General features: G+C 42.3%; 1 protein-coding gene across 5 annotated transcripts in view; it reads right to left on the reverse strand.

The window, feature by feature from the left end:
• Nucleotides 1–13922, reverse strand: part of dzank1 (double zinc ribbon and ankyrin repeat domains 1) — a 134934-nt gene that overhangs the window by 6330 nt on the left and 114682 nt on the right. For all 5 annotated transcript variants that reach the window (XM_063056400.1, XM_063056397.1, XM_063056398.1 and 2 more), the window contains 4 exons: nt 7561–7664; nt 5241–5315; nt 2497–2596; nt 1127–1221 (listed from right to left, as the gene is read on the reverse strand). In XM_063056400.1, the coding sequence (XP_062912470.1) occupies nt 1127–1221; nt 2497–2596; nt 5241–5315; nt 7561–7664 (374 nt within the window). The remainder of the gene's footprint in view (nt 1–1126; nt 1222–2496; nt 2597–5240; nt 5316–7560; nt 7665–13922) is intronic.

Below are 13922 nucleotides of genomic sequence, written 5' to 3' on the forward strand. Positions count from 1 at the left end.
GGTTGTCTCCTTTGTCTCTTTCAACCATAATAATCTCCCACTCAACGAGATATTCAAAACTCAGCCTCACACCATTTCTGCCCACTCCATTCACGGCACAGTACACACTCTGTGGAATCATTGCTATGCACGGTGGCAGGAGACTGCACAGGAAAGGTCTCTGCACAATGTGTAGTCAGAGACAACAAATCAAACTGCTGGAGAAAATCTGGGTCAGGCAGCAGGGAGATGGACAGTCAATGTTTTAGGTCGAGACTCTTTAAGTGTGTTTCTTTTTAGGCCGTGGCTTAATTCACTGCACAGAGCAAGTTCTGTGCAGTGTGATGTTTTAGGTCATTAAAAGAGCTTAAAAGAAGCTGTTTAACAATTGCCTGGCAAATTCATTGCAATTGGGGAAACTGTTAGCCTTTATTCTCTCCACCTCTCTATCCATGGATATTGTGGCAAGGTCCACAATGTTACAGTCCGCATCGATGGGTGCACAGGAACCTGCTACAGATTCATGGCACAAGATTTATGGAGAGCAGAACTGGGAACACAGATGTTACCTGGAGCCCAGCAGCGTAGGCTCAGATCCAGCCCTGAAACCCATGGAGAGCTCTGTCCCCAGCTCGGCTCAATACGTAGGTTCTACATCTACAGCATAATTCATGGCACCCTAAATTATAAATTATTTAAAATATCAAACTGATGTAAAGTATTCAAAACGTATAACTGCTTTCTGCCATAAAGCTCTATCGTGGGCAGGATCTGGGAGTCGGGCCTAGGCTGCTGCAGGATCTGGGTGGTAGTTCCGCTGGAATCCACATGGACTGAGAGACTGATTGGTCTGAGGGACTCCTGAACTAATGTGTCTGACAAATCTGACCCGTTCTTTAACTCAAGAGTTGGCTCATTTGGAAACAAAACCATAAAATATGTTGGTACATAAATGGAATAACAGGAATTGGAAGAAAGATTTGAAAAGTGTTTAGTGGTTTGTGGGGGGGGAGGGAGGTGCTGGTTTGTTTGTCCGGTCTTTGCTCACCATGAGCACAGAACTCTGATACATCTCATTACATAATCTAAAGGGATCCCAAGTGTCAAGACTGAACAGTACACGAGAGTTACTGTGAAAGGTACTGACTGGCAGCCTGTCTTCTTTCACCAACACTTCTTTTTTCCTCCGCGATTTTTTCGGCTTCTTGGAGGTGTCTGCTCTGTCTGACTGATGCTCACTACCTGGAAACAGGAACATTACAGAGAGAGATGACAACAGGGCCATTTACACCTGAAACTTTGAACAACACAGGCAGTTTCTCAGCAGAAATTAGGAGTTATACATGTTAACTTTTGAGAGTCTCTTTTGTGAAAACTGAAAAATGATTCAAAGATTTAATTTGATTCACATTAGTAAAACCCCCTGAGCACAAAGCTTGCCCCTGCTGTTGAACTACCATGTGCCTGGTTTATTTGGGAACTTTAAAATGCGAATGTAGGATAAAGCAATACAGGACCAACCCAGTACAGATCCAGTTTTAGACTGCTGGAAATGTCAGGTATGCCAAACTAAGTGACTGATCCTGTCTCCTCATGTTCATTAACTGAGCTGATAATAAACATAAGCGATCCAATGCTTACATACAAAACAACATACAAACACGTAGATTTAAGTCCAATTTCTAGGCAAGACAGGGTAACTGGAAAGTCTAAATGGTGGGATGTGGCATATGATTTTCCCCAGAGAGCTATACACAGATATGAGTTTATCATCATTTATGGTAATTAATTAGACTGAGGAACATTAAGTGGTATATCCAAGACCACAGATGACATTAAGACACACAGTATATTCTGTTGCTCGGAGGTGGATATTGCAAGGACCATTACTAGATTCAAGAGAGCACAACTAGTAAATATGACAATATTCTTTTTTCTATTTAGAGATACAGCACGGTAACAGGGCTTTCCGACCCATCAGGTCCACACTGCCCAATTACACCCATGTGACCTACTAGCCTGCATGTCTTTGGGATGTGAGAGGAAACCTACGAGGTTACGGAGACAATGGACAAGCTCCTTGCCAAGAGCGGCAGCAAAGGACAGTACAGTAACAAGTAATCTGTGCCCAAGTACATAAACCACGCACAGTTAATGCAAAGGCGTAAGAGTAGAGCGGACTAGTTCATCAATTATCACGAGCTTTTCAAATTATCAGTTGCTCTATTCCAATAACTCTGCATTAGAGGACGCAGGTGAAGTGTACCCTAGTGCCCTCATAGTTGAGAAATTCTGGGACTTGTGTTGTGAGGCTGGTTCAGGTGGTACTTGTTTCTGGACTGAAATAGTTCACATTGAACCAGGCATCACCCAGCTCACTCCTCCCGCTGATACCTTTCACAGCAAACTACCAACAAGGTGATGTCACACTGGTTTTACTTGCTGGAATTTTGTCCGCTGAATACCATCCTCTCATTTGCTCCAGCTCACAGAACACTGTGAAACGGGGAAATTTACCCAGACTAGTCAGACTGCCGTACAGCAGGTCTCTCCCCTCAGTTTCGCTGCTAAGGTAGTTGCTCTCTGAAATCTTTGCCGAGTTTCTAGTTAGTAGGTTCTGTTGGAAGAAGGGAAAAAAACACAAAAAGCATAGAAGGAAAGCACTAATATCACAGTAAGCTTCCAATAACTTTAGGTTCACCAACTGCTTTGTCGAATATGGACCTCCTCAGGGCTTCATAGTACATTCTTGGTGTCAGACTTTAGTATTTCCCAAAGCATGAGTTAATTTGCAGCTCTAGTGATACACAGTGCATGAGTGACATGACTAACATTCAGTGCTCTTGAAACAGAAAATATGTCCCTGTCGAACCAATGAGTTCAAATCCCACTAAGGAAGAACGGCAACTGGACCGCTTCCCCTCCTGATCCATAGATTATTTCCAGCATTTTATCTATAGTCACAGAGCTCCCAAATGGTCCACGTTGACCAAGATATCTATCCAAGCTGGACCTATTTGCCTGCATTTGGCCTACATCCTTCTAAACCCTTGCTATCCACGTACCCGTCTCTACCACTAATTCCACTCTTTGAACAGTTTGTACTTCTGATCCCCTGTAAAGCTTTTCCCTCTTGCCTTAAACCTGTGACCTCTAGTTTTGGACTCCCCTACCCTGGTAAAAAGACTGATTACCTTCTCTATCTCTGCCTCTCATAATTTTATAAACTTCTATAAATTATTCACAATAAGATATATGAGCAGAATTAGGCCATTTGGCTCATTGATCTGCTCCTCCATTTCATCATGGCTGATCCATTTTCCCTCTCAGGCCCAATCTCCTGCCTTCTCCCCATATCCTTTCATGCCCTGGCTAATCAAGAATCTATCCATCCCTGCTTTAAATATACCCAATGACTTGCCTGTCACAACTGCCTGTGGCAACGAATTCCACAGAGTTACCTCTCTATGGCTAAATGAATTCCTCCTCATCTCTGTTCTAAAAGGACACCCCTCTAATCTGAGGCTGTGTCCTCTGCTATTAGACTCTCCCAGCATAGGAAACATCCATTCTGCTGAGGCCCTTCAACATAAGATAGGTTTCAATGAGATCTCCCTCATTCTTCTGAATTCCAATGAATAGAGGCCCAGAGCCATCAAACGCTCCTCATATGACAAGCCTTTCAATCCTGGAATCATCATCGTGAACCTCCTTTGAACCCTCTCCAATGTCAGCACATCCTTTCTTCCTCTATCAAATGTCCATCACTCAAGCCCTCTCGTCTTGGTAACACTACTATGAATCTTTTCTGTACCATCTCTAATGTAATCACATCCACTCAGTACTGCGGTTACTAGAAATGCACACGATAATCCAAATGCAGCCTAACAAATGATTTGTACAATTGTAACATGACATCCCAATTCGAATACTCAATACCTAGGTTAATGATGGCAAATGTACTGTGCACCATCTTCACCATTGTTTACCCGCGTCACCACTACTTATACCCAAGTCTCGTGTTCAGTAAGACTTTCTACGGCCCTGCTACTCACTGTCTATGTCCTGTCCTGGTTTAACTTCCCAAAGTGCATCATTTTGCAATTACCCAAGTTGAATTCCATCTGGTATTTGCTTCCAGTTTCATCTAAAACTGTTGCAACCTTCTTCATCCCACGCATCCCAAGACCAAACCAATTTTGCATCCAACTTGCTATTTCACCCTGTATCCCATGCACACTAACCTTCTCGACCAACTTACCACGTGGAACCTTGTCAAAGATCTTAAGACACCATAAGAAACACATTGGAGCAGAATTAGACCATTTGGCTGATCAAGTCTGCTCTACCATTCCATCATGGCTAATTTATTGTCCTTCTCAACCCCATTCTCCTGCCTTCATCCCATAGCCTTTGACGCCCTGACTAAGAACCTATCAATCTCCACTTTAATGACTTGGCCTCCACAGCCATCTGTGTAACAAATTCCATATATTCACCCCCCTCTAACTAAAGGAATTCTTTCTCATCTCTGTTCAAAAGGGATGTCCTTGTATTCTGAGGCTTTGCTCTCTGGTCCAAGACTCACCCACTATAGGAAACATCCTCTCCATATTCACTCTATCTGGGCCTTTCAATATTCAATAGTTTTCAATGAGATCCCCCTCGTTTTCTAAACTCCGGTGAATACAGGCTCGGAGACATCAAATGATCCTCATATGATAAGCCTTTCATTCCTAGGATCATTCTCATGAACCCTCTCTAGACCCTCTCCAATGCCAGCACATCCTTTCTTAGAATAATACTCCCAAATGTGGTCTGCCTAATGCCCTATTAAGTCCCAATATTACATCCTTGCTTTTATATTTAATTCCACTTGAAACAAATGCTAACATTGCATTTACCTTCCTTACTACCAGCTCAACCTGCAAGTTAACCTTTAGAAAATCCTGCATGAGGACTCCCAAGTCCCCTTGCACTTCTGATTTCTGAATTTTCTTCACATATAAAAAATTGTCTGCGCTTTTATTACTTCTGCCAAAGTGCATAAGCAACATTTCCTGACACTGTATTCCATATGCCACTTTTTTCCCATTCTCCTAATCTGTCTGGGTCCCTTTGCAGGTTCACAGAACTCAGAATATAGAATATAAAACACAGAACATTACAGCACGGTACCGGTGCTTCAGCCCATGATGTTGAGGCGACGGTAAAACCTTCTGTAAGATCAATCTAACTATTTCCTCCCTACCCAAACTGACCTTATTCCCTGCAAGGACAAAGTTCAGTTGGAGGCTGAGCTCATAACCATCTTCATGGACTGTAGCTGATGTGATCTGCCAGGACACAGAGAAGATCACAATTAATGCCATATAATTGTTCTTTAAATGAAAAACCATGATCCGTATGCAGACATGGACACAGATGCTAGAATCTGGAGCAAACAAACCATAGGAGGGGAGAGGAGGCGTTGCATGGAAACAAATAAGGGAGCTGGTGTAGGCAGAGGAGTCTCATAGCACTGCAGCACAGAAATAGGCCTCTGTCTTGTCTCATCGACTGGCACATGGACCACAGCTCTCCATTATCCCTCCCATCCACGTACCTATCCAAACTTCTATTAAATGTTGCAATTGAATCCGCATGCACCAGTTCTGCTGGCAGCTTGTTCCACACTCTCACCACCCTCTAAGTGAAGAAGCTCCCCCTTAGACATTTCATCTTTCACCCTTAGCTCATGGCCTCTAGTTGTAGTCTCATCCAACTTCAGTGGAAAGAGCCTGCTTGCATTTACCCTTACAATTATGTCTCCTTCCATCAAATCTCCCCTCTTTCTCCTGAACTCCGGGAAATAAAGTCCTAACCTGTTCAACCTTTCCCTATAACTCAGGTCCTCGAATCCCGACAACATCCTTGTAAGTTTTATCTGTACTCTTTTCTGGAGGTTGGTTACCACAATACTCCAAATTTGGCTTCACCAACATCTTATACAACTTCAACATTACATTCTAACTCCTGTATTCAATGTCCTGATTTATGAAGGCCAATGTTCCAAAAGCTCTCTGTATGACCCTATCTATCTGTGAACCCACTTTCAAGATCTACTACGCTCCTCAGTGCCCTACCGTTCACTGTGTAATTCCTACCCTGATCTGTCCTCCCAAAGTGAAACATCTTACACTTAAATTCCATTTGCCATCTTTCAGCCCATTTTTCCATCTGGTCCCAAACCCCTGAGAGCTCTGATAGTCTTCCTGGTTGTCCAGTACACCCCCAATCTGATCAAGTTCACCACATTATTATCAAAATCATTAATATAGATGACAAACAATGGACCCTGCACTGATCCCTGGGGCACACCACTAGTCACAGGCTTCCAGTCAGAGAGGCAAGCAGCTACAATTACTCTCTGGCTTCTCCTGTGAATCTAATGTTACATCCAATTTACTACCTCATCCTGAATGTCAAGTGACTAAAACTTCTTGACCAACCTCCTATGTGGGACCTTGTCAAAGCCCTCCATTTCAGCCTGGTCTCTACCACTATCTTGCTGGGACAAAGAAGGACGGGGATGGCCTTGTTCAATTGCTCTCACTGCCCATAACTAGGTGTGACAGGGACTACAGATCTGATCTAAAAATCAAACTACTGGAGGAGCTCGGTGGGTCGGGCAGAATCCGGGAAATAGACAGTCAATGACTTGGACTGAAACACTGATGTTTTTGAGACTACTTGGCCCCATTTATAGCGAGAGGATTCGAGTACAGGAGCAGGGAGGTACTACTGCAGTTGTACAAGGCCTTGGTGAGACCACACCTGGAGTATTGTGTGCAGTTTTGGTCCCCTAATCTGAGGAAAAACATCCTTACCATAGAGGGAGTACAAAGAAGGTTCACCAGATTGATTCCTGGGATGGCAGGACTTTCATATGAAGAAAGACTGGATGAACTGGGCTTGTACTCGTTGGAATTTAGAAGATTGAGGGGGGATCTGATTGAAACGTATAAAATCCTAAAGGGATTGGACAGGCTAGATGCAGGAAGATTGTTCACGATGTTGGGGAAGTCCAGAACGAGTGGTCACAGTTTGAGGATAAAGGGGAAGCCTTTTAGGACCGAGATTAGGAAAAACTTCTTCACACAGAGAGTGGTGAATCTGTGGAATTCTCTGCCACAGGAAACCGTTGAGGCCAGTTCATTGGCTATATTTAAGAGGGAGTTAGATATGGCCCTTGTGGCTATGGGGATCAGCGGGTATGGAGGGAAGGCTGGGGCGGGGTTCTGAGTTGGATGATCAGCCATGATCATAATAAATGGCGGTGCAGGCTCGAAGGGCCGAATGGCCTACTCCTGCACCTATTTTCTATGTTTCTATGTTTCTATTATTACGTGGTGTTTTAGGTGCTACAGTCTGACACCCTATTTTAGGACTTTTTGGTGGCAGAATGCCTGATCTCTTTCAGGAAAGCCCTTGCAGGGTTTACAATTGTGGGAAAGCATTGTCTAAAAGTAAGTTTGATGACTTTTGTTTAACCATTAAATCAACTTCCCTGGAACTGTTCCAGAGCTTTTGATTACTTACTTTTCCCATTTGAGGTTCTCCAATAAGAGCTCGAAATTCAGTGTTGTTATGTGCATAACTGCGCAGATGTGCACAGATGTGATCCAACTGCATTCTCCAATAGCCTGCATATGAAGAAAAAGGTGAGAAATCGTTTGGGCACCTTAGACTCAGCCATTAATATTACTGAAAGTAAGTAACAGCAGAGAAGGTTATAAAAATATAGAAACAAAAATGTCTAGACTATATTACAAGAAGAGCTAAATAGTGAAAATATTGGCCTAATGCAGAAAATACTGGGCATACTCAGTAGGCAGGATCTGCTAGGAGATGGCTAACATTTCCAACTTCACATCACAATTAAACAACAAAAGACTGGAAGAACTCAGCAGGTCAGGCAGCATCTGCTGTGGAAAATGGATGGTTGACATTTTGGGTTGAGACCATACATCAGAATTGTTCAATTTGACTATTTCCAGCATTTACTTTTTTAAAATCTGATATTTACATTACAGTCTTTTTTCACAAATAGTTCACCAGAATATTAATGAACAAAATTTGACACTGAGCCACTTGAATATTATAATGGGTAATTTAAATGTTGGTTAATGAGACAAGGTTTGAAAACCACTTTAAGGACAGGGACCTTTGTTAGCATCGGGGCCAAGAAGGGAAATTGGAAGATAGCACAGGGTTGAAACAGCAGGGGTTGGAGCTCAGACATTTGAGCCCAGGGGTAAGAGGGAAGCCAGAGAAAGCTCAAAGCTCACATTAGATGCTTTTGGGATAATATTGTTTGTGGTGACAAAGAAGTCCATTAGCTCCTCACACATGATGGAGCTGAACATGGACGGGAGGGTTGTGCTTGTGAAGACTTGGTGGATAAGAGAAATTGGGCCTAATCTTTCCACTGTAAGAGTTTTAACAGAAGACAGCAGAAATGGTATTGCTTTTATTGAATTAACAACTCTGATCAATAGTAGAAATCACCAGAAACATCAGAAACTCATGGAAGCAGAGATGGGGCTTCCCAGGGTTACCCAGGACGATGGGAGTGCACAGGTTCCAGTGTGCTGGTGAGGGTGTAACTGGGCAGACTAGTATCCTTCAGAACACAACCTGACAGCTGCAGTAAGATGAGGCACACACGGGTGAGAGTACAACAGGACAGTGGGGGTTAGATCGGGTCCACACTGCTATCAAAGTAAATTTACTACTAAAGTACTGATACCATATACAACCTTGACTGCATCTCTAGGAAGAGGTACAGTCGATGTTTTGGGCCGAGACCCTTCGTCAGGCAGCCACAAAGCAAAGGAAAATTCATGAAAAGTCTCACACAACAAAGACCATCGAACATCCACTGTGTGACAAAAGAACAAATCGTACAAACATTAGAAACAGTAAACAAACAACACACAGAACATGGACTGCAGAGTTCCTGAAAGCGAGCCCACTGCCACGAAGCCAGGCCAATGCCGAGGTGAGTGCAGGCGGTTCAGGAGCCCGTGGTCTGCAGGCCACAGCCTCAGAGTCAGTTCAGCGCCGACTGGACTGGCTCCGGTGGGGATCCTGGCTGACGTGCAGAAGTGAGCTGAACACCGGTCCAAAATCTGCCCTCGGCCTCAACACTTTCATCCTTTAAAACTGGCTGGGAACTTAAATGGGCTAAACATTGGTTTGTTTGTCTGGCCTGAAGTCCACTCCACCATGGCCGTACTTGCATTCTTGAGAGTCCAGTTCACGGGATCCTTCAGGATACCAGAAAAACATGGTTCAACAGCACAACTCCCAAAGGAAAATTACAGGCTGTGGATTGCAAGGGCTGTCGATGGAGCAACTCATTCACAGTATAGGCATGCGGGGAGGATTCATCAAGGTAAATATAGTTTCCCACCTGCCAGCTAAGTTTACCTTGCGATCATCATGCCAATGGAGTTATTGATGAATGATGGACTGTACTCATAGATTAACGTAGCGAGTCATTGGGTATATTTAAAACGGAGATACTTAATTAGTAAAGGGTATCAGAGGTTATGGGAAAAGTAGGGTTGAGAGGGAAAATAAATCAGCTATGATTAAATGGCAGTCAATGAGATGAATGGATTAATTCTGTCCTATGTCTTCCAGCCTTACATACAGAATAAACTTGCAACACAGTTGCAGATTGGCAGGTGTGATGTTGTAGGCATCACTGAGTCATGGCTGAAAAATCATAGCTGGAAGCTTTACTGTCCAAGGATTCACATTGTATTGAAAGGATAGCCAGGAAGGCAGAGGGGGCAGCGTTGCTCTGCTGGTGAGGAATCATATCAAATCATTAAAAAGTGGTGACATAGGGTCAGAAGATGTTGAATCGTTGTGGATAGAACTAAGGAAACGCAGGGGTGAAGAAACCCTGATGGGAGTTGTATACAGACCCCCAAATAGTACTAAGGATGTAGCCTACAAATTACAATGGGAGCTAGAAAATGCATGCCAAAAGGCCAATGTCACAATAGTAATAGGAGTTTTCAATATGTAGGTAGATTGGGAAAATCAGGTTGGTGCTGGATTACAGGACGGGAAATTTCTAGAATGCCTATGAAGTGGCTTTTTAGAGCAGCTCACGGTCGAGCCCACGAGGGGATCAGCTACTCTGGACTGGGTGCTGTGCAATGAGCCAGAATTGATTAGACAGCTTAAGGTAGAAGAACCCTTAGGGTCAAGTGATCATAATATGATCGAGTTCACTCTGAAATTTGAGAAAGAGAAGCTAAAGTCAGATATATCAGCATTACAGTGGAGTAAAGGGAATTACAGAGACATGATAGAGGAGCAACACACCTAAAAGTTGCTGGTGAACGCAGCAGGCCAGGCAGCATCTCTAGGAAGAGGTACAGTGGACGTTTTGGGCCAAGACCCTTCATCAGGACTGAGTTAGTCCTGACGAAGGGTCTCAGCCCAAAACGTCGACTGTACCTCTTCCTAGAGATGCTGCCTGGCCTGCTGCGTTCACCAGCAACTTTTAGGTGTGTTGCTTGAAATTCCAGCATCTGCAGATTTCCTCATGTGGACGTGATAGAGGAGTTGGCCAGAATTGACTGGAAAGGAACACTGGCAGGGATGGTGGCAGAGCAGCAGTGGCTGGAACTTCTGGAAGCAATTCGGAAGGCAGAGGATATACACATCCCAAAGAGGAAGAAGTATTCTAAAGGAAAGATGACACTACCATGGCTAACAAGAGAAGTCAAAGCCAACATAAAAGACAAAGAGAGGGCATAATATAGAGGAAAGATTAGTGGGAAGTTAGGGGATTGGGAAGCTTTAAAAAACAATAGAAGGCAAATAAAAAAAGTCATTAAGAAGGTAAAGATGGAATATGAAAGTAAGCTAGCCAATAATATTAATGAGGATACCAAAAGTTTCTTCAGATACCTGAAGTGTAAAAGAGAGGTGAGAGTGGATATTGGACTGCCGGAAAATAATGCTGGAGAGGCTGTACTGGGGGACAGTGAAACGGCGGATGAACTGAATGAGTATTTTACATCAGTCTTCACTGTGGAGGACACCAGCAGTATGGTGGAAGCTTCAGGTGTTAGGGGTCATGAAGTGTGTGAAGTTACCATTACTAGAGAGAAGGTTCTTGAAAAACTGAAAGGTTTCATGAAGGTTACTTCTAATTTTCTCCAGATTCAAACATAAAATCGTCTGAGAAAACCAAAAAAAAGGTAGTTGGAGCATTAAGCTCTTTCCAATGTTGTAAAATACATCTTTTCGCCATTAAAGTAAGAAATGCAATCATTCTACGGGCTGAAGGGGAAAGATTACTAGAAATTTTAGGTAGTCCAAAGATAGCAGTAATAGGGTGAGGAGAGATATCTATATTTAATACCTTAGAAATAATATTGAAAATATCTCTCCAAAAAGTTTCCAAAGTAGGGCAAGACCAAAACATACGAGTTAAAGAGGCTATCTGCCCCGAACATCTATCACAGAAAGGATTAATATGCGAGTAAAAACGCGCTAACTTATCTTTGGACATATGTGCTCTATGCACCACTTTAAATTGAATTAGGGAATGTTTAGCACAAATAGAGGAAGTATTAACTAATTGTAAAATCTGCCCCCAATCATCCACAGAAATGGTAAGCCCCAATTCCTGTTCCCAATCTACCCTAATCTTATCAAATGGAGCTTTCCTGAGTTTCATAATAATATTATAAATCATAGCCGATGCACCTTTCTGACATGGGTTAAGGTTAATTATCGAATCTAAAATATATATAGGAGGAAGCATTGGAAAGGAAGGAAGTATAGTACTTAGAAAATTTCTTCATTTAAATTTGAACAGATTTGGGGACCTTTTATTTGATATTTTCATTTAATGTAATATTTACCCTTCTTGTTTTTTTTTTCACTGTTTTAATGGAGGTCGGGATTGAGGACGTGATTTTAAGTTTAACTCTGTTTGGTTTCAAGTTAGCCCATTGCTTTGCTTTGCTTTTAGTTAGTTGCACGGTGGGTTTTTTTTTGGGGGGTTTTTTTTTCTTTTTTTCTATTGATATATATAAAATCTAGTATACTATTATGTTATTTTGGTTTCTTATGCTTAAATTACATTGTTTGTAGTATTTTCTTTTTGGTATTGTTATCTTTTGGAATTTTATTATACTTTAACATTGTATTAATGTTTATATGGCTTACCTTTTTTGTATACTTACTCAATAAAAAGATTTAAAAAGAAAGAAAGAAAAACTGAAAGGTTTAAAGATAGATAAGTCATCTAGTCCAGAATGTGCACACCCCAGGGTTCTGAAAGAAGTAGCTGAAGAGATTGTGGATGCATTAGTAATAATCTTTCAAGAGTCACTAGATTCTGGAATGGTTCCAGAGATTGGAAAATTACAAATATCACTCCATTCTTCAAGAAGGGAGAGAGGCAGAAGCAAGGAAATTATAGGCCAGTTAGTCTGACCTCAGTGGTTGGAAAGATGTTGGAATCTATTATTAAGAATGAGTTGTCAGGGTACTTGGAGGCACATGATAAAATAGGACGTAGTCAGCGTGGTTTCCTCAAGGAAAAACCTTGCCTGACAAATCTGTTGGAATTCTTTGAAGAAATAACAAACAGCATAGACAAAGGAAAATCAGTTGATGGATTTTCAGAAGGCCTTTGACAAGGCGCCACACATGAGGCTGTTATGAGCTATGAGCCCATGGTATTACAGGAAAGATACTAGCACGGATAAAGCAGTGGCTGATTGGCAGGAGGCAAAGAATGGGAATAAAAGGAACCTTTTCTGGTCGGTTGCTGGTGAATAGTGGTGTTCCACAGGGGCTATGTTGGGACTGATTCTTTTTATTTTATATGTCAATGCTTTGGACGTTGGAATTGATGACTTTGTTGCAAAGTATGTAGACGATATGAAGATAAATGGAGGGACAGGTGGTTTTGAGGAAGTAGTTAGGCTACAGAAGGACTCAGACAGATTCGGAGAAAGGGTAAAGAAATGGCAGATGGAATACAGTGTCAGGAAGTGTATGGTCATGCACTTTGGTAGAAGAAATGAAAAGTTTGACTGTTTTTTAAATGGAGAGAAAATACAAAAAAACAGAAGTGCAAGAAGTCTTGGGAGTCCTTGTGCAGGATTCCCTAAAGAATAATGTGCAGATTGAGTCTGTGGTGAGGAAGGCAAATGCAACGAAAGCATTCATTTCAAGAGGACTAGAATATAAAAGCAAGGATGTAATGTTGAAACTTTACAAAGCACTGGTGAAGCCTCACTTGGAGCATTGTGAGCAGGTTTGGGGCTCTTATCTTAGAAAGGATGTGCTGAAACTGCAGAAGGTTCAAAGGAGGTTCATGAAAATGATTCCAGGATTGAATGACTTGTCCTATGAAAGGTGTTTGATGGCTCTGGGCCTGTATTCACTAGAATTCAGAAGAATGAGGGGTGACCTCATTGAAACCTATCGAATGGTGAAAGGCCTCGATAAAGTGGATGTGGAGGGGATGTTTTCTATGGTGGGAGAGTCTAAGACCGGAGGAGACAGCCTCAAAATAGAGGGGCATCCTTTTAGAACGGAGATGAGGAGGTATTTCATAGTCATAGTCATACTTTATTGATCCTGGGGGAAATTGGTTTTCGTTACAGTTGCACTATAAATAATTAAATAGTAATAAAACCATAAATAGTTAAATAGTAATATGTAAATTATGCCAGGAAATAAGTCCGGGACCAGCCTATTGGCTCAGGGTGTCTGACCCTCCAAGGGAGGAGTTGTGAAGTTTGATGGCCACAGGCAGGAATGACTTCCTATGACGCTCTGTGTTGCATCTCGGTGGTATGAGTCTCTGGCTGAATGTACTCCTGTGCCCAACCAGTACATTATGTAGTGGA

This window comes from Mobula hypostoma, chromosome 8, assembly GCF_963921235.1.
Source record: "Mobula hypostoma chromosome 8, sMobHyp1.1, whole genome shotgun sequence".
In the NCBI taxonomy this organism is placed as follows: domain Eukaryota; kingdom Metazoa; phylum Chordata; class Chondrichthyes; order Myliobatiformes; family Myliobatidae; genus Mobula; species Mobula hypostoma.